Source organism: Mytilus californianus, unplaced genomic scaffold, assembly GCF_021869535.1.
Source record: "Mytilus californianus isolate M0D057914Y unplaced genomic scaffold, xbMytCali1.0.p SCAF_12, whole genome shotgun sequence".
NCBI classification, from domain to species: domain Eukaryota; kingdom Metazoa; phylum Mollusca; class Bivalvia; order Mytilida; family Mytilidae; genus Mytilus; species Mytilus californianus.
The window spans coordinates 14644122-14665666 of NW_026262604.1; the positions used below are offsets into that span (position 1 = coordinate 14644122).

The window sequence follows — 21545 nt, forward strand, 5'->3', positions numbered from 1 at the left end:
GTGCAAATCTTTTTACAGTTGTATCTGTTTTCCGTAATAGTTGATCTGTAACTGTAAAACAGATCGAAATGTACATAGGACAATTATAAATTTTCTATGAGAGTACTGAATTATGTTGTCCCCTCATTGAACCTCTATTTCTCCCCGTAACAAATTTTTGTAAATGTGGGTCAGCTAGTCGTGATCGTCATACAACAATATGAACAACCACATGCACATAATTGTTATTGTATTAGACATTTTTAGTTTATTTTTACGAAAATGATGGATTGTGTATGCTTGCATCATGTAAAAATGCTTTGTTTTACCATATGAAAATTGATATCAAATGGAAAAGTATGGCGCTCAAAGATATTTTCTGCAGAGGAAGTAGACAAATATCAGAGACGGAAAGGGTGACTTATTTGCGGGATAAGATACAAAAAAAAACACAATTAATAGACTTTATATTTTTTCTGAACTTGCATTCAAAATCAAATCCAAAAATGATGATATGATATATCTATTTTTTTATGTGAATAGGTTCAAAAACTGCATTTCAAAAGTTCCCATTCATGCCGGAAGTACCCATTTTCCATTCCGGCTTGTTTAATATTTAGAAACTAAAGTGACCTCGGAATTTTGGTTTGTAATTTTGCCTCTGTTTTCTTTCTTAACTTTACCTGCATCCATTAAATATCATGTTTTCTGAAAACATTAACTCAATTTGAAAAATAGGAAAGAGGTTTAAACATTCATTAAAGCTAAACTTTGACACTGAAACACATTTTGATGAAGAAGGAAGGTGACGCCATGACATCAGAGAATTAACACTATATTGTGAATAAACTTAAAGTGAGGGTGTAGATACAAATATATATGCATGATACATCATGTACATAGTCAGATATTAAATCTAAATTATAAAAGTTAATACGTTTGAACTATCCTATTGTTAGAGATATAAAGCCATAATACATTCTTAAAGAACATGTAATCTAGTCCACAGCCACTTGTCAACTGACTTGTGTTTCTATGACTATGATTATGAATCCGGGTCCGTTCACCCATTCACGTTCGCCCCCTTTCACTTTCGCACCCTACACGGTCGCACCCAAAGTCTGTTCGCACCCTACACGTTCGCACCCTTTTTATTGGTTTTGTGTTTAATAATATTGTAATACACCTTATCGCTATTCCCGCTTGACCCGAGAATCTGTCCCGCTTGAACTTTTGACGTCATACAGCAATCACTTTTCCATTGTGGCGTCAGATATTTTCTATTATGACGTCAAAATTTTACGGGAACTTTTGTGATGTCCAGTAATGGCGGACAAATAGCGATAAGGTGTATTGAGTTTTGTAAGTGTATTGTTCATGTTGTTATAAATATTTTTTTTCATTGTTTTAAAATAAAGTGAGATTCTGACAATGTTTTTTTTTTTTATTGTGCTGAATAAATCTTTAATTATGTTTTGGTTAGTGTCTTGTTATACATTTTTTTTTCATTGTTTCAAATTAAGTGAGATCTAATCATGCTAGTTAAGGGGCCAAGCTGCTAAAAACAATTATCTTTCATGTTTTTCATTTAAAATCTTCAATGTTTTACTCATCTCATACCAAGCTATAAATACATGCCTTAGTTACATCAAAGCAAGTTAAAACAACAAACAAACAACCATACAAAAGTTAGCTTTGTATATACCAATTAGCAGTTTTCATACATAATTAACATTTAATGAATAAATTAAATCATGGAAAAAAACAACATGTATTGGTATAGAATATCTAATAAGTCAAGGATTTGGATTCACTATACAAATCCTTGAATAAATCAACTGGAATTTGATTAAAAATTGGGTGCGAACATGTAGATTGCGAAAGTGTATTGGGCGCGAATGGACCTGATACCTGTTTCTACACATTAGTCCATTTGGAGGTCAACTATCCATAAATGATCATAAATATATTATGAATAGTCGACCTCCCAATGGATAGAAGCAAGTGCCTGTGGTCTAGCCTTAATAAATAACATATTTTTGATATTGTGCTGTGAGGTGTAGCAATGGAGTCAAGCTCTGTTGAGTAAATGTGATAATCATGATAATACATAATTTACTTTAAAACAGACTTGGAATCCATTCCTGCATGAGGGTTGTACTGGGGGTACTTTCATGATGAATAACGGTAAAAAATCTTGCGAAATGACGTTAATGATAATTATGATGCCTGACGATAAAATGTACATTTTCTTTATGACTCTAAAAAAATCGACTGATCCCCATTTTGATATGCTAGATAATAGTCCCAGTGTTGATGGATCATGATAAATTCTTTTCAAAAATAACAGTAATGGATAATTATTCATGTTATTTGAGAGACCTGTGACAAATCATGATAAGGAATTTTTGACGAATCACTATAAATTTTTAACCAATTTGACGTAAACAGTTGCTGAACATGCTGAAAATGACCGTTTGACAGCGGCATTCCTTCACTCCTATGCATATGTCACTAAAGGAAAGATCATCATAATTTTCAAAGTCCCGTTTATTTTTAACAGTAAATGAATGAAAAAAGGTGAAAAAATCCTGAGTTTACAAAACTTGTAAATGAATTATATAAAATATACAGTAAATCAAGGATTTGTATAGTCACTATACAAATCCTTGAGTAAATTAATATTTAAGTCCTAAAGAATTGTGCAATCAACACCAATTGTTTCAAATAATCAAAAATATTACAATCAGTCAGGGGTACTACTTGTACAAGTAATTTTTATTTACTTGAAGAAGTAAATAAAATATACTTATATAAGTTAATTTGTATGATACTTATACAAGTGTATTTTATTTACTTGTATCAGTAAATTATTTTTTGGCCTAGTTATGTCCCTTAGACATTCATATTTTTTTTATTTATACATGTTATACAAGTAAAAAAGTCATCCTATCTTCTTTTCTTGAATTCTTAGAACTTCTTTGCTCTAACAGAATTTTGAATTGTCTGTCCTTTGCAGGTGTCTTAACTAATCATTTAAATGTAATTTCATGGACAATGAAAATCTCATTTGTCTGTTATCTTCATAACACTGCTCATTTACAAGCCCCAAAGGAGCAATACTTAAGATCTTTGCCAATCAGTTTCTTTGTTGAATTAATGAGATGAAAAATTGAACTCTTATCAAAAATTATGAGCTAACCTGAGAAAAATTGTTAATGACATGATTTTACATCTCAAAACTTGAGAATTTTTGTGGGATTGTAAAAAATATTTACTTATACAAGTAATGTTTTTAGAAAATTAATGGGAGATTATTCAAACATTATAATTAACTTATATAGGCCTCAGACCACAATTATTCTTCCCATTGGTTACAATGCATTTTTTGGTAAAAGTCAAATTGAATTAAAAAAATTGCACCGCTTCAAACATGAAATAAATTTACCTGCTTATAGACCATTATTATTTGAATAAAATATGCTTGTCCCAGGACAATCCATCAGTGCTTTTTCTTTTGAGAGCCATATTAACATGCCAATGGTAGGATTTGAATCTTGAATAAATGACGAAGGCTAATTTCTACCCTACTTTCATTTTGGCTGAATCACTACTTTCACTTTCGACAATAAATTTTTTCCACATGTTTTACTTATTTCAATATATATGCAACTGATAGGACCACTTAAATAGTAAACATTTCAAAGAAAACAGTAGTCAGAATACTTAGGAAGAAATACCCCATATAATAATTGGGAACTATATTCCTCATGTTCCTAGACCACGAACAAAGGGAATTAATTGTGGTCTGAAGCCTATTAGACCTAAAATATTTATAGTATTCTTATGAAACTTTACAATTACTTAGCATAAATATCTTAGTAGTATAAATGCCAAATTTTATTACATTCTGACAATTATTAAAAAAGTTTGGAATGTTTTTATATTAGCATATCTGTCTGCGGAACATGCGTTTTGCAAAGTTTTAAGAATTCAGTCAAAATTTTATTCAGAATATATTTGTTTAGTAATTTTTTACCAAAATATGCCTTGATCCAGTAAACATAACTTGTATTTAGTTGTAATGACAACTGTTAAAGCAAACTGCCACTTATGTGCCAGTTTTTTTTCATATTTATATATCTCTGGTTCTTAAGTCAGAATTGGTCAATATGATAAGGGTACAGCCATAAAAAGCATAATTGTGGGTAAATTAACACTGAAAAGTTGATTTACTTTTATCTTTCTATCCTCTCTATTGGTTATTTACTTCTAAAAAACTAAAAGTAATTTAGAATTGACACTTGAACTTTTAAGAAATTTTACTTTACATATTTTTAAATGTGTTTGCATGTCATGTTATGTCCCAGAATCAAACCAATTTTGGAAAAACTTATTGAAATTGCATTTATAAGGTACCCTCATTGATTCAATAAAGTTATGTGGTGCATGCTCACAATATTTTTTTCTATAATTTTCATTAGAAATCATGTTTACTGTAAAAAAATGCCAATTCCTGCCTTATATGCCCAAATATGGTCAAAATGTCTTATTTTGATAAATTTTCTGTTATTTCTATTTTCTTTCTTGAAAGGTAATCTGACTTAGATCATTTTGTACCTGTAAGAACTTTTATTCACAATAATTGTGTTTTGTCCAAACTCATCTCCTAGGCCTCAGACCACAATTATTCTTCCCATTGGTTACAATGCATTTTTTGGTAAAAGTCAAATTGAATTAAAAAATTGCACCGCTTCAAACATGAAATAAATTTACCTGCTTATAGACCATTATTATTTGAATAAAATATGCTTGTCCCAGGACAATCCATCAGTGCTTTTTCTTTTGAGAGCCATATTAACATGCCAATGGTAGGATTTGAATCTTGAATAAATGACGAAGGCTAATTTCTACCCTACTTTCATTTTGGCAGAATCACTACTTTCACTTTCAACAATAAATTTTCTGCATATGTTTTATTTATTTCAATATATATGCAACTGATAGGACCACTTAAATAGTAAACATTTCAAAGAAAACAGTAGTTAGAATACTTAGGAAGAAATACCCCATATAATAATTGGGAACTATATTCCTAGACCACGATCAAAGGGAATTAATTGTGGTCTGAAGCCTATAAGTATATTTTATTTACTTCTTCAAGTAAATAAAGATTACTTGTACAAGTAGTACCCCTGACTGACAATAGAGAATTTTACCCATTTACATTAATCTGTTATTATATAACAATCTGATTTAAAGAAATAAGAAAATACAGATCCTGTGTCCATTGGCTTTGCTAACAAAGATCTGACAACACTCCATTTAATGTTTAACTTTCTATTCATGTAATTACCACATCAGCCAATGCAATTTTAGCCTTCAAAGATTTGAAGTGTCTTCAAAACAGAAAGTAGAATGGGGTGTTTTCAGATCCTAGTAAGCAAGCTTGGACACAGGATCTATATTATTATCAGATTGAATCTGTACAGGCCAAAAACTACAATATGGTATACAATGATATTAGATATAATATATTTACATATATATGTCATGTATATCATGGTATCACTAATAAACATTTAGTAAAAGTAACATACATTTGTAATACAGCATTTACATGTATGGCTTAAATGAAAAATATGCAAGAACATAAATCATGTAAATGGTAAAAAGATGTAGTGTGATTGCCATTTGAGACAACAGTTGAACTCTCCACCAGCATGACCAGAGACAAAATGAGGTAGAAGTTAGCGTTATTTTTATGCCCTGCCGTACCGGAGGGGGCATTAAGTTTTACCCTTGTCCCTCTGTACGTCCGTACGTCCCGAAATTGGTTTCCATTCTCTAACTTTAGTTTGCCTCAACCAAATGTTATGAAACTTATACAGAATGCTTCTTACCACAAAACACAGATCAAGTTTGAATTTTGGTGGTGTCACTTTTACCGTTCTAAAGTTATGCCTCTTTACAAAATGAAAAATTGCTGAATTTTTCGTTTCCATTCTTTTACTTAAGTTAGCCTCAACCAAATGTTATGAAACTTCTACACAATGCTTATTACTACAAAATACAGATCAAGTTTGAATTTTGGTGGTGTCACTTTTACTGTTCTAGAGTTATGCCCCTTCACAAATGGGAAAATTGCTGAATTTTTCGTTTCCTTTCTCTTTCTTTAGTTTGCCTCAACCAAATGTTATGAAACTTATACACAATACTTATCATGCAAGTGCTTATTTCCACAAAACTCAGATCAAGTACAAATTTGGGTAGAGTCACTTTTACCGTTCTTCAGTTATGTCCCTTTATAACTTTATATGATATGCAAGCGGGAGCATCATCTGTGGCCCATGGACACATTCCCCATTTATTTGCCATAGCGTTGTCAGTTTTTTTTTACTTATGAGTTTGAATGTCACTTTGGTATCTTTCACTTTTTATTTTCTCCTGCTAGTTTACCTATATCACCTCCCATACAAAATGTATGAGAGGGTCTGTATGAGGTTTACAGAATAGAGGACAATGGGAAAACAGGGCAAAAAATATAAGGAATACAGAAAAATAGGCCAAAAAAAATAAAGAATAGAGAATGATGGGGTGGTTAAATATAAAGTATAGAGAATAAGGGTCAAAATAAAGAAAAGAGAAAAATGGAATAAAAAGTTAAAGAAATATTGAAGGACCCCATCCAGACCCTCACATATTTAATCAAATAGATATATATAATAAGATGTGGTATGAGTGCCAATGAGACAGCTCTCCATCCAAGTCAAAATTTATAAAAGTAAACCATTACAGGTCACAGTACGGTCTTCAACACGGAGCCTTGGCTCACACCGAACAGTAAGCTACAAAGGGCCCCAAAAAATTACTAGTGTAAAACCATTCAAACGGGAAAACCAACGGTCTAATCTATATAAAAAACGAGAAACGAGAAACACTTATGAACCACATCAACAAACGACAACTACTGAACATCAGATTCCTGACTTAGGACATGTGCAAACAAATGCAGCGGGTTTAAACATTTTAATGGTACCAAACCTGCACCTTTCTGTTTTAAGAAATAAATCAATTGGAAAAAAGTAAGGCTTATATTTCCCTATCCTTTATAAAGGCTAGGGTAGCAACTTAAGAGACTATGTAATGAAGGCAAGTCAAGGCACTTCATACATGTCACAGTGCTAATATACCTGTTATATATATGTAATGAAGGCAAGTCAAGGCACATCATACATGTCACGGTACTAATATACCTGTTATATATATGTAATGAAGGCAAGTCAAGGCACATCATACATGTCACAGTGCTAATATACCTGTTATATATATGTAATGAAGGCAAGTCAAGGCACATCATACATGTCACAGTGCTAAAATTCCTGTTATACATGTATACAGTCTGTACAATTTACATGCAAATTCTCAGAAATCATCGCAATGTTTTTATTAATTTGAAAAATACTACAGTCATGACAGTATCTGGTTTGCAATAATAAAAACTTGCATTCATTCTTTCAGCATTGATTTTCATTCAAAAAATTTTTGCAATTGTATTAATTAGATTTCACATTTTTATCAGAGGTCAAGGAGTCACATTCAAAAAAACACACATTAATTTCTGAATTAACAGTAAATAATTTTTTATTTCAGATCATGGTGAAATCAGAGAGATTTTGAATAATCAGTAAGGCTTACATAAGCTGGTCACCATGGATACAACCAAAGATAGAAATCGTTACCTAAAGCAGATAGAAAATGCTGTATGTACACATATTATTTTGTATATTGTTTTAAAAAGGTCAATTTTAGTTACAAAATGTCATTTAGAATGTTCAGATCTCAGACATGAACAAGGCTTTTTTTGTTTCTGACTTGCAGAAGTCATATGATGTATTAAGATGTGTTGACAGTTATCATGGTTATGGGCGTGTCTAAGTCAGAAAATGACAGACTTGTTCTAGATAAATTTATGTTTAACAAAACAGAAAAGACCATGTGGTAAAAGTACATCACCTAAATGTATATGACAATAAAAAAAATTATTAGAATACACGAATAAACACCTGAATTTTTTTTTTATTTTCAGCATGTTCAGTGGTTTAAATGGTTGCATAAGAAAGTGAACAAACATTGGCACTCATACCACATCTTCTTATATCTATCTATAGTCTCAGTTTTGTTACGATTATCACATATTTTTACGTTTTTTTTTCAACACATTGTTATCACAGTTTCCTGTTGATGCTTTACCATTGTATATTTATGCTTGGGATTTGAAGGTAGTTAATTTGGGTAAATGATCACTTGAAGAAGTAAATATTGGCAACATTTTGATTAAGGTCCAATGTGTTTGCATTAATTGATTTGTTGAGTCATATAACAAAAAGGGAGATAACCCACTAAACATACAAATTCAGAACACTTTAAATCAAAAACAAAATAAGATTATTTATGTCTTAGCTCCAGATGACTGTTTGTGCAGGATGAGAATTTCCCCTTAGTTTGGTGTTTCTTTGAATTGATTTACAGCTATTGAGGTACAAATATTTACACTGTACATGACTCTTCTGTTTTAAATTTGACTCTTTATTGATTATGAAATTTCTCATATGTCAGATGTTTATGGAAAAAAAGATGAAAACAGGCCAAGGGGAACTAACTCTTTTTTTGTGGAAATTGATCTTTGGATTTAATTTCATGTCAGAAAAATATATATACTGATTTGTCTTTCGTGTACAAGTTGGATTAATACATTACTACATACATAACAGCAATTCTGGTTTATAAAATTTTATTGTAAAAATATATAGAATTCAGAATTTTAATTGTTAACAAAAAAAATAAAACATTTTGAAAATATATTATAATGAATCTTTCTATGTGATAAGGGAGATAATCAGCTACTTCTGGTTTAATCAAATGATAGCTTACTTTACACTGATTGCAAAAATATAAGTTTCCTATGACCTATATATAAATATTTTTGTATTTGAAAAGGAAGATAATTTGCTATGCACTAATTACCAAACTATATAGTATCTTTGGACTTTTGCTTGAAATAAGGGAGATAATTTGCTACTTCTGATTTAAAAAATCACTTCAGTTGTTATATGATAGCTTACATTACGTTGATTCCAAAAGGATAAAGTTTCTTTGTACTTTTGCTTGAAATAAGGGAGATAATGTGCTTCTTCCTGTTTAATCAAATCTTTGGCATAATTCCCAAGCATTTTTATCTATTTCTTGACAGTGTCAGGCCAAATAAAAATATATGTGTGGTTCCAGTTATGCAACCGATCCTAGTTTAACCCACCCCCCCCCTCCCCCCCTCGACCATAGAACTTTTTTTTCCATTTCTGAAAAATAGATTTTGAAAGATCCTATTTTGAGGAATGTGAATTTCAATAATTGAATTCACAGACTTCTGTCATCTGAATTTCCATTAAAAGTATCCACTATGGATAAAAATGCAACAAATTCTTAACAGAATGCAATAAAATTAACAAAAAATGCAACACATATGTTTATTTTACAACTAAAAAACATAAAGAAATGGCAAACTTCCGGTAGGGGTGTGTGAAATACCAGAATTCGACTCGGTGAACACACAATTTTTTTTGGACAAAATTTTAAAATTTAAAAAAAAAAAATGTTGACCTACCATGCCTACCAACCCTATATTTTTTCAGTATGTAACTGGAACCACACATATATTTTTATTTGGCTCAGTGGAATAGCAATAAGAAGCAAATGTCAAAATCTTGAAAGTCAAATTGCCCTTTGTCCTTGACCAAATTTTTTTTTTTTAACCATCTAATAGCAGAAGGTGTTTAATGTCCCACACATCAAATTAACTTAATACTCTTAGTCTGATGGTAAAAGTGTGATCTGTAATTTTTATGTATTTTTACTTTCAGTGTGAAAATTTAACCAGTGAAAATGATGATTTTATCTTTGTGACAATGAACACAGACAGTAAGACATCACACTCAATGGGAACACAAATTGGAATGGATTTTCTGAACCAGCAATTAATGGTGGATTCTGGAGAGAGTAGCATCCTGAAAATGTTCAGCAAATTTGTAAAAGGTAATAAGATATCATTGTGACAGTGCATTACCTCCTTTTGGAGTAAATCCACTAGCCTAAGGTTGAAATTCTCAATATGATTCAAATACAGATCCTGTGACTGTGCTTTGCTAAAAATGATCTGACATTTAACTCAGTTCTACATTTTGTTATGGTAATTGATATATCAGCCAATGAAATTTCTGCTTTCAAATTTTTAAGGTGTGTATCACCATTATCATTTGCATAGAACCTGAGGATCCTAAAAGTTTTTTTTAAACAGAAAGGGGAAAGGAGCTTTGGTCAGATTCTAGTAAACAAAGCATGGACACAAGATCTGTATTTCAGTCAGATTGTTGAAATTTTTTAATAAAATTTTCCAAGTGTTTTATTCTCAAAGGAGGCTAGTAGTGTGAGTAAGATATGCACTAATACATTTGATATACCGAAAATTCTACACAATAGAATGAATGTGCGCTTACGTATAGTTTTACAAAACTTAACTTGACAAATCAAATGCACCATTTGAAATAAGAATTACATTTTGTACTAGTTATAAGAATTATGCACAACTTTGGTGAAAGTAGAATAGGCATTATTTTACGACTGAATAGAGTTATACCAATAAAATATATTGTTCTGAAACTACCTCACAAAATTAGGGCCATTTAACTTTAAATGATTCAATATTTTTGTTTAGGTCAGTTTGGTGTACATGTTTATACCCTACCTATGTTAATAAACATGGTAAAGAGAAATTTACTTTATTGTCTGTTCATCCATCCGCCCATTCGACCGTATATTAGTGTGTTTGTTTGTCTGTATGCAAAAAGTAACATCAAACTGAACTGTAGTGTACTTTTTTGGGGGGTATGAATTTCAAACCTTTGATATATATCTCATAAAAAATCTGGCAAGATTTGTACACTTGAGAGCACTTACAATGCAATTTTTAATTTAACATAGATTTTTGCCAAGGGAAATAACTCCTGTAAAAAAAATTGATTAGCGCTAATTTTGGATCCTCCCAGACATTTATGATATAAACCTTTGATAAAAATTTCATAAAATTCTGGCAAGAAATGTACACTTACTATGCAATTTTCTATAAAATTTACATTACCAAGGGAAATAACTCCTGTGAAAAAAAATTGATTATTGCCAATTTTGGAACATATCCCAGACATTGCTGATATAAACCTTTGATACAAATATCATAAAAATCCTACAAAAAAAATTAAGCTTGAGAACATTTACAATGCAGTTTTCCATATAATTTATATATCAAAGGGGCATAACTCCTTTAAGAATAGTTGTTAAACATGGTTAGAATATAACATTGTGTGTTGGTCTAGTACAAAGCAAACTTTAAAGTTTTAACATTTCTTCAAACTATTTTCTCATAAAATGCTGTAATATTTGCCACTGGATATAAAACACCCATCAATCATTAAAGAGAAATAAGAAATAACAGGACAAGTTCTGCATTTGAAGAGTTGCCACCATATATTGGGGATATGACAGTCAAAAATAAAGTTTTATTGGTGACTTGCAGCAGATTAAACCATTATTTGTGACCGTCAAATGGTGGAAGTTTTTCATATACTTACAGTACTGTTATTCCTATTCTTATGCAATTCTCATAAAATATTCATAATAAAACCGAACATACAACTGCAATTGCGCAATGTGAATGTCATTGCTTATGACTCTGACTGTTAACAGTGGAATTGATTGCTTAAGTCTTCTAATTAAAACTAGTTTAACATGTCATATTGCATTATAATTATTCAGTGATATAACCTTTAACTTTTAATCTTTTACAGATCAGTACGGTGGACAAGAAATTGACATTAGTACTGAACAGAAGATTGTTACTAAACTATCACAAAATGTGAATGTGGACACCTCTGCTGTTGAAATGAGAATTGTTGTAAATGACAAACTAGATGCATCTCCGACGGAGTTGATTCACACAGAACTGTTGACATCAGACAGTATTGGAAATAACTCACAGTCTAATTTATACAACATAGCTGATGCAGAAAAAGGAACAATTGATCAGAAAGAGGCTGACATAGAATCTAATCAGAAAGCTCCTAGGGCTGACAGAGAAAATGGTCTTTCAGCCAATCAAGATGCTTCTCCTAAGCAGAATCCTGACCAAATTGATAATGAACCTGAATTGTGCGGTGACATGAATAATAGAAAACAACAAACAGTGTGTAAGACTGTAAGGAGAATTGGACGACCAAAGAAAGAGGTATACTGTAAATTCCTTTAATTTAATTGGTACAACAGTTATTCTTACTTTTACACTCACCACTCCATTCAAGGTGGTTGTCCTGAACATGCATGAAATATTTGCCACTGGACGTGAAGCAACCAACAATCAATCAATCAATCAATCCCTGTTATGCATGCATGTGTCTCATTACTTTAATAAATATGAAGAACTACTAACATTCATGGCATTAGGTATTTTTGGAGAAAAAAGTAAGTTAAAAAAAATACCGAACTCCAAGGAAAATTCAAAACTGAAAGTCCTTTATCAAATGGCAAAATCAAAAGCTCAAACACATCCAACGAATGGAAAACAACTGTCATATTCCTGAATTGGTACAGGCATCTCCTTATGTAGAAAATGAAGGGGAATGTTTTTATGTTTTTTTATTTTCTGGACAAATGTTTTTTTTTCCTTTCAATTTACTCATGTAAATAAAAAAAAATGTAGCTTCATTCATATTGTTACTTAAAATCAATGTATCATCTAAATTATTATAATAAGATGTATAAATTTATTTGTTGAACAGTCAGAGCTCAGACATGAATAAGTCTAATTTTGACTTGTAGAGATCTAACTTTGCATGTTTCATGGGTTCTCTCCCTATATTTTAAAACAAAATAAGACTTCATCCAATATGTCAATTAATGTTTAGCTAAAAATTGATCTTTATCAAAAAGATTAATGACTTCTTCAAGTCGAAAAGTTACCAAAACTTGTTAACTTCAAGACCCATGCACAAATACAAATGTATAAAAAGGTCATTGAGACTAGATTGTTCATGTTGTTAGACAATGCTTTGTCTTCTGAAGACAATATGAGTTTGATTCTAAAAAAACAGAGACAATGTCCATTCTCTCTGATGCAATCATTTATGACAACTAAAGTTGGAAAAGAACTAAGATGTAACTAAAAACTGTTCAATTAGATCATTACTTGTAGATAGCTAAGGTCCTTGTATATTCTCAAAAAAGTTGACTTGTTTATGTCTGAGCTCTGACATGAATACTTTACCTGTTTGGATAAAAGTTCACCTTGATTGTACACTTGATATAATTGGATTACCTGTCCATGCCTGTGGCTGAAATAATAAGATGTATAAATTTATTTGTTGAACAGTCAGAGCTCAGACATGAATAAGTCTAATGACAGGAACGGGGACCCAGTTATTTCCCCCATTGAAACGCATTGAAAATCATAGTAAATAAATGGGGTGCTGTCCAATGAATAATTTTGATAGCCATCTTGGGACTTCTGTTTCATGTTAGGCATTTGTTTGGAAGTTTCTAACTACAATCTCAGTGCCTCATGACCGGCATTCCGTTGCAAAATTTTGTTTCGATTGACAACAGGGTAGGTCCATCTACTTCTGGGGAAGAATAAAGGCTAGAATTTAGGCAATTTACTCTATGTACCGACGCCTGATTACATTTAAATCAATCAAAATTTTTACAGAAATTCAAGCTAGAAAGCCTACCCTTTCAAATAAATCTACATTCAGTTACAGAACTTGTGTAATAATAAAACTACACCATTTTGAATAAAAGTTATATATTTTTTTTAAGAACTACATTCGTGGGTACCGGACTGGTTGCCGTAACTGGGATCCTATTCCTGTCAGGCTTTAATTTTTTTCCCAGACTTAAAACTGCACTTTTAAAATAAAGATATACATCTGAGTAGTTATTGTGCAAAGTTTCAATAGATTTGATCCAACAGTTACAGAGTTATTGATTCTTATCTATGACATCTCAAATACCAGAAAATTGATCGTATAAAATCATAAATTCATGAGGAAAATATTCTTAAAATCAGCAAAATTTTTTTATTTTAAAAGATATTTACATTCTGTTAATTGCACATGGTAGATAAATTCATTATTTGTATGGAAATCTTGTTAAAAAAAATTTTGCTGAAAATAAAATTAATTATAATTAATTTTTTAATTAAAAAAAAATCGTATAAAAATTAAATATGCAAAGAAGTATACCCCATAACAAGGGTATAAATCATGAGAATTAGTCTTTAAACAGTCAGCTAAGTTCATTTAATATACAATGGAAGAGGCTAGATGCAGAGAAGTTCTCACTTGTAGCTAAAACCAGTCAAGACGGCACCTCCTACAGTTTAACAAATGTTGAGGGAAATCCTGGATCTGCCTGAATGCTTAATGCTACTGTGCGTTGTTATACTTGTGACTGCTCTAAATGTCCCACTAGTTCATACGTGTGTGGTGGTGGTGGACACTCAAACTGTTGGTGGCTGAGATCTATGTACTTGGGTCCAAACAAGTTAACCAACCTGAATATGGATAACATAGACAAGTTAATAATGCAGGAACTTTTAAAAATGAAACTTGGCGAAGAAGTATTAATGAAAATGAAATTTAATCATAATACTCAAAAAAATTGAAGCTGTTCACAGAGCACTAAGTGTTTCGTGTGTTTCCTTACCAAAGAATGTGAACTTTTCTAGAAATTTGAAGGGAGGGCATCAGCAATAATTCACAATTTGAATAATGGTATAGCTTATTCTTTGTGACAAAAAGCAGAATGTATTGGTTTTAAAATCTCAAAAGGTTCATTAAAACACTTCGACCAGATGTAAAGGGAGTGTGAACAGAACAAAGTAAAGCAAAATACTCAAGAGAGGAAAGAAAAATTTACAACGCACCGGACAGAAGACTAAGGTTCATGTGGAAGAAAAGGATCGAAGTAAATGTACAGATAGATAAAAAAAAAGGGCAACCTGATCCAAAACTTGATGCTGCATTTGTAAAAACATAAAGGACGATCATTCATATGGTAGAGTAATACCTGCTAAGAAGAATATACCTACCAGAAGCTGTTCTTCAAAAGTTCCAAAATCAAAGGAAGATATAGCTGCATTCATCTACTGCTGAAAAAGATACAGACAAAATTAACAGTCCTTTTAAGGACCACCAAAATCTTTAAAAAGGAGTCTAAAATTGTTGTACATTCAGTTAAAATTGTTTATATAAGCTATAGCCCTACCCCTTATATATCTTCCAAAAAAATCCAGGCCCCAATCTGTAAAATTAGAGAGCCCCTGGCAAGATTTTCTGAGTTTACAAAATATTCTGTCTTTATTTATGTGATGCGGCTCTTCAGTAATGTGACCCGCGTTCCCACACAAACTTTTATGACACATAAAATGCCATAAATGGTGTATTTAATATTTAAAACTTATTAAAAACTAATTAAAAACCATAAAACTGAATCTATGGGCTTTTTTTCTTTTTCCAGGTCCCAGAAATTTGATACTGGAAAGAAATAAGCCCATATTTTCCATCTTTTGTTGTCCCCTGATCCCATATAAGACATTTGTTATTTCTTGCCAGGTGGCTCTTTTCTAATATTCTTTGCTGATATTTTTCGAAAAATCCCTCCATTTTAACTTACAAGTGTATGAATACATAATACCATCAAAATGACCTTACTGTGACCCCTTTTGAAACTTTAAATTGAAAAACAAACTTTTTAAAAATTTTATAAATTTAAATTTCAATTTAATTTAAAAAGTTTAATTCAAATTTTAAAAATAATTACACCATTGTTTTCCTTATTGAATTTTCAAGTTTCTGGCCAAATTTTATCCATGTAAGGTAACTAAAAAAATAAGCTTACAATTGCAGATTGAAGTGTTCAAAATATGCCCTCTGACAGGAACGGGGACCCAGTTATTTCCCCCATTGAAACGCATTGAAAATCATAGTAAATAAATGGGGTGCTGTCCAATAAATAATTTTGATAGCCATCTTGGGACTTCTGTTTCATGTTAGGCATTTGTTTCGAAGTTTCTAACTACAATCTCAGTGCCTCATGACCGGCATTCCGTTGCAAAATTTTGTTTCGATTGACAACAGGGTAGGTCCATCTACTTCTAGAAGAATAAAGGCTAGAATTTAGGCAATTTACTCTATGTACCGACGCCTGATTACATTTAAATCAATCAAAATTTTTACAGACATTCAAGCTAGAAAGCCTACCCTTTCAAATAAATCTACATTCAGTTACAGAACTTGTGTAATAATAAAACTACACCATTTTGAATAAAAGTTATATATTTTTTTTAAGAACTACATTCGTGGGTACCGGACTGGTTGCCGTAACTGGGATCCTATTCCATATGTCAATTAATGTTTAGCTAAAAATTGATCTTTATCAAAAAGATTAATGACTTCTTCAAGTCGAAAAGTTACCAAAACTTGTTAACTTCAAGACCCATGCACAAATACAAATGTATAAAAAGGTCATTGAGACTAGATTGTTCATGTTGTTAGACAATGCTTTGTCTTCTGAAGACAATATGAGTTTGATTCTAAAAAAACAGAGACAATGTCCATTCTCTCTGATGCAATCATTTATGACAACTAAAGTTGGAAAAGAACTAAGATGTAACTAAAAACTGTTCAATTAGATCATTACTTGTAGATAGCTAAGGTCCTTGTATATTCTCAAAAAAGTTGACTTGTTTATGTCTGAGCTCTGACATGAATACTTTACCTGTTTGGATAAAAGTTCACCTTGATTGTACACTTGATATAATTGGATTAGCTGTCCATGCCTGTGGCTGAACTGCTCGATTTTGAAGTACCTAAACTTTAAAAAAAAAATATGATAACAGCCCAACACAGATCATAAACAACTACTCTGGAATCATTAACTGTCCTGGGATACAAATATTCTTGAAAACCATAAATTTAAGTATTCCAGGAAATATAATTATATACATTTTGAGATAATTTGATGAAACCAAGAAATTTGTTACCCTCAAAATAGTGAATCTTTCTTTTAATAAACCTTGAAAATTGATACCAATGGAAATAAATGAATCACTTGTACTGTATACATGGTATAGTGGATTTTTTTTTCATATTCTGACTTTTCAGGTTAAACCTCATTATAAAGTTTTTTCCCCATGTTTTTCTAATCTCTGGTTATGAGTTTACCTAAACACCAAAGTTATGAAAGGGGATATTTTAGCAATTTTTATTGAAATTTTGAAATATGCCAAGAATTTCATACACCATAGTATGTTACATTTTACATGTAAATTTATGATGCTTGTCTTAAAAGATTTTTCTCCATGAAGACACTGATTTATATTGCTGTAATAGGATGATTTACTTTGTTGTCTTTCAGGACAAAGCAAGTTTTACAGATAGTGAAGTAAGAAAAAAGCAGGTGTTAGGGAAAACAGAGGGAACATCTAATGACCAGATTGGTACTGCAGACAAGAAATCACCAAATAAAACTGTAGATAAAGAAGAGAAGACAAAAGTTATGGCAGGGAAACCAGGAAGAAAATCTGCAGATATTAAAACACCCAAAGCATCAAAACCTACTGCAGTTTTGACTTCAAGAAGTGGGAGAAAAGTTGTACTGCCAAAATGGTTACAGGAAAATTACCAAGACGTCAAAGAAATTAAAAAAGAACCTGAAGATCTTGATGACTCATATGGTGGTTTAAATGTAAGCAAGAGTGATGAGGATACTTTGGTTAAAGCAGGAAGCAGATCATCTAAAGAAAAAATGAAACAAGAAATGGCTAATGATTATCCCTCTGCTGGAGAAAAAACATTTGGGAAGAGAAAGGGTATTGATAAGGAACCAGATAAGAAGTTTACAAAGAACCAGTCAAAAACTGGTTCTGTTAGAAAGTCTAATCTACAGGAACCAGGACAGATTCATCAAGAAATAGGTTCAAAAAGGAAATTTGAAGATTCAATTGAAATTGGTGAATCACTTGAACCAGATAAAAGTAAAATGATGAAAAAAGATTTTGAATCAGACAATGAAGAGGAAACAGAAAATGGAGAGAATGTAAAAGTCCTGAAGGAAGAAAACATAAATATAGAACAGTCAGTTGCAAGTGTCCTGTTTGAAAAAGTGCAAAAACATGGAGAAGACAATGAAAATGATGAATCAGTTTTATATGAAGGAATCATGAGCGATAGTTCAGATGCTGAGAATGAAGAAAATGAAATAAAAGATGATGATGAAGATGATTTTGAAGTTGTTGGGGATGAATCTGATACCAAAGAGGACAATGATACTGGTGAAAATACAAAGCCATCTTCTCAGACTTCTGGTCGCTGGTCTTGTGGTGTTTGCAATGCTAAAGCCAAGAAATGTTGGTTGGTTCGTAGGCACATGAGAAGAATGCATGACCTTGGTAATGATGACTTCAAGCCATGTCGCCATTGTAGGAGAGTGCTAGCTAATGAAGAATGTAACAGATGCCTTGTAAAGGAGGTGAAAAATTACATGTGTGATACTTGTGGAAGTGTATTTAATACAAAAGCCCAACTTTCCAGGCACGAAGAAATCCATTTGACTGAAAAAGAGGTTCCTTGTCCTTTGTGCAACAAGAAATTTAAAACAGAGAGGTACGTCAAAATGCATGTTTATAACACACACAAGAAGCGATATGGGAAAGCTCTATCAGCACAGACAGAGCCAGGTGTATGTGACATATGTGGGAAATGGTTCAGGTTCAAATGTAATGCGGTACGCCACAGAGAAATCCATTTCGAAGAAAAGCGATTTGATTGTAACATATGCCAAATGAAATTCCGTCACAGCAGTTCTTTGAAACGTCACATGATTTCACATCAACAGAAGTCGGAAAACATGTATGTATGTGAACAATGTGGGCGTTCATTTAAAATGAGGCAGACTTTACTTCAGCACCATAGGGTGCATGTAAAACAGCCATTCCTAAAATGTGAATATTGTCCTAGGGAATTCCGTACCTACAAAGGTAAAAAATATCACATTCTTAAAGACCACATTGACAAAGCTGGAGACTTCAGTTTTAAATCTTATATTTGTGAACATTGTGGTAAACCATCCTCAAGTAAGAATGAATATGAAGAGCATCTAAAAAATCATGATGAGAGTAGAACTCATGTTTGCTCAATTTGTGGAACAAGATGGGAGACAGTTGCTCAACTAAAAGCCCATAAGAAGAAACATAACGTTACCCCTTTCCGTTATAGATGTAAAGTCTGTAATATTCCGTTCAAAGAAGCTTCTAAAGTGCGAGCTCATATTCTGAAGGACAGTCACTTGAAAAACTGTGCTGCTAAGGGCTTGGACCGTACCATTGATAAAGTGTCAGATTTAACAAACACAGAAATCGTAGAAATCATCGAATATGATTATGATATGACTTTCCGCAGTGAAGAGGACCTTCAGTTGGAAATTGAAGCTAGTACTTCTGCCGAGATACATGAAATACCAGATGAAATAAAAGTCATCCATATTGAGCAAAACGAATTTGACGGGACAGGTGCTCAGACTGTGCAAATTCTGAATGAAGAGGGAGTTGAAATCATGTATGATGAAATCAGTTTGCCGCAGGAAGAGATTACAGTCGATGGAAACCAAGTGATCTACCAGGTTGAAATCGATGGACAGAATGCTATAATTTGTGACACTTTAACTTCTCAAGCTGTTGAATCAATTCTTAAATTACAGAGTCAGTCTTAATTACTGTAAATTCAGAATTTTTTTTGTCCATGGTCCATTTATTATTGCGGAAAATGCTGCATACAAATACTGCTTTCACAATTTAACACAATGAGAGTTTTTGTTTGTGTGAATCATATCCACATGATCCAATTGCAATTTTCTCAATAATAAAATCATCTCAAACCTTTTTGAATTTACAATTGTTGATGAACAAACTAAGATTTTTTAAGCTTTATAAAATCTATTTTTGAATAAGAAAATCAGTCTTGATTCATATTTGTTTCGTAAAATTAATGATCATTACATTTAGCATGTTTAGACGAAAAAAATGAAAACACTATGTTTTCGATCACTGGTCAGCATGGTGCGAGAGTATGGCAAAGAAAGGATATGGTATATCAATATTTGACTTAAAACACACCTGAAAAATGTATAGGAACAGTGATTTTATTGTTATTGTTCATTTCAAAGTCACAGTTAGAAAAAGAATCCTTGTCTGCATCTTGCCATTCAAACATCCTACAAACATGCATATTTGCACATTATAAAATTGAGAATGGAAATGGGGAATGTGTCAAAGAGACAACAACCCAACCATAGAGCAGACAACAGCCGAAGGCCACCAATGGGTCTTCAATCAGGCATGGGGTAATGCAAATTTGTAATTGTAATGCATGGTAATGCATTACATTTTTCCAAGTAATTGCATGTAATGTGTAATGCAGCAATTTGTGCATTACATGTGATTGTAATATAATGCATTACTTTAGCAAAAAGTTGTGTAATTTCATGCATTACATGGCATTACATGTCATTACTTTTTTCACATACTACATCTTTAACATATTGTTGGAGTTTTAACTAAACCAAATTTAAGATTTCTTGATTAACTAAGAATATGTTAATCATTAGAATATATTCTTTATTTCATCTTATTTCATACATTTTCCTGCATAAAAAGATTGATATTTGAAAAGCATAGCTGTATTGTTGTCATAAGATCAAAGAATATCTTTGTTTTGCTTAAATAAAAGATAATTAAACTTTGTTATAAAACACTAATTAGTTTGTTTAACAATCAATATTTTCACCATTTAGACAATTGTTCATTAATTAAGGTCTATGTTTATTTTATAATTAGGGAAGTAATTCACAGTAATTAAATATTTCGTTTAAAATTTAAAAAAAAGCAACAAAAAATATATTTATAAAAGTAAAGTCAACATTAAGTTAAAATAATTAAAAATTGTAAAAGTCAAATTAAATAGACTTTGTACATGTATACTTATATTCAATTCATGGAACAGTTACTGCATATGCTAGAATCTTTTGTGACTTCTAGTTGTTTTTCAAAATGTTTAATTTTTCTATTCACTAATAAAATTTTCAAATGTAATGTGTAATTCAAGGCATTACTTTGCAAAAGTAATTGTAATATAATGCATTACTTTGATAAATGCATGTAATTGTAATTGTAATATAATGCATGGTTTGGTCAAAGTAATTGTAATTTAATGCATTACATTGCAATGTTATTCGCCCCATGCCTGTCTTCAATGCAGCGAGAAACTCCCGCACCCGGAGGCGTCCTTCAGCTGGCCCCTAAACAAATATGTATAATAGTTCAGTGATAATGGATACTTTCTTGTCACCTGGGCTAATGGGCCATGTGAGCTTTTGTCATCCCTTTGCAACCATCCTCCGTCTTTATG

General features: G+C 31.7%; 2 protein-coding genes and 1 long non-coding RNA gene across 3 annotated transcripts in view; 1 reads left to right on the forward strand and 2 right to left on the reverse strand.

Moving 5' to 3' along the window:
* The window catches only part of LOC127721429 (zinc finger protein 226-like), a 38452-nt gene extending 38091 nt beyond the window's left edge, over positions 1–361 (reverse strand). The window contains exon 1 of the mRNA XM_052228149.1: positions 309–361. The gene's annotated coding sequence lies outside the window, so the exon portion shown is untranslated. The remainder of the gene's footprint in view (positions 1–308) is intronic.
* Positions 362–579: 218 nt separating this feature from the next.
* LOC127721430 (uncharacterized) lies at positions 580–20020 on the forward strand. The gene is made up of 5 exons (XM_052228150.1): positions 580–624; positions 7633–7742; positions 9900–10071; positions 11877–12313; positions 17500–20020. The coding sequence occupies exons 2-5, from the start codon at positions 7692–7694 to the stop codon at positions 19849–19851; spliced, it is 3012 nt and encodes a 1003-aa protein (XP_052084110.1). The 5' UTR covers positions 580–624; positions 7633–7691; the 3' UTR covers positions 19852–20020.
* LOC127721431 (uncharacterized) lies at positions 14137–15465 on the reverse strand. Its single transcript, XR_007991252.1, has 2 exons — positions 15173–15465; positions 14137–14635 (listed from the first exon to the last, which is right to left on the reverse strand). It is a non-coding gene; the product is annotated as an uncharacterized LOC127721431 (long non-coding RNA).
* Positions 20021–21545: the final 1525 nt, after the last annotated feature.

Bases quoted from the DNA above. Each gene is read 5' to 3' on its own strand.
- LOC127721430 (XM_052228150.1), top strand. From the start codon at position 7,692: ATGGATACAACCAAAGATAGAAATCGTTACCTAAAGCAGATAGAAAAT. The intron at 7,743-9,899 runs GTATGTACACAT...TTTTACTTTCAG, and splicing joins TAAAGCAGATAGAAAATGCT to TGTGAAAATTTAACCAGTGA. The intron at 10,072-11,876 runs GTAATAAGATAT...AATCTTTTACAG, and splicing joins GTTCAGCAAATTTGTAAAAG to ATCAGTACGGTGGACAAGAA.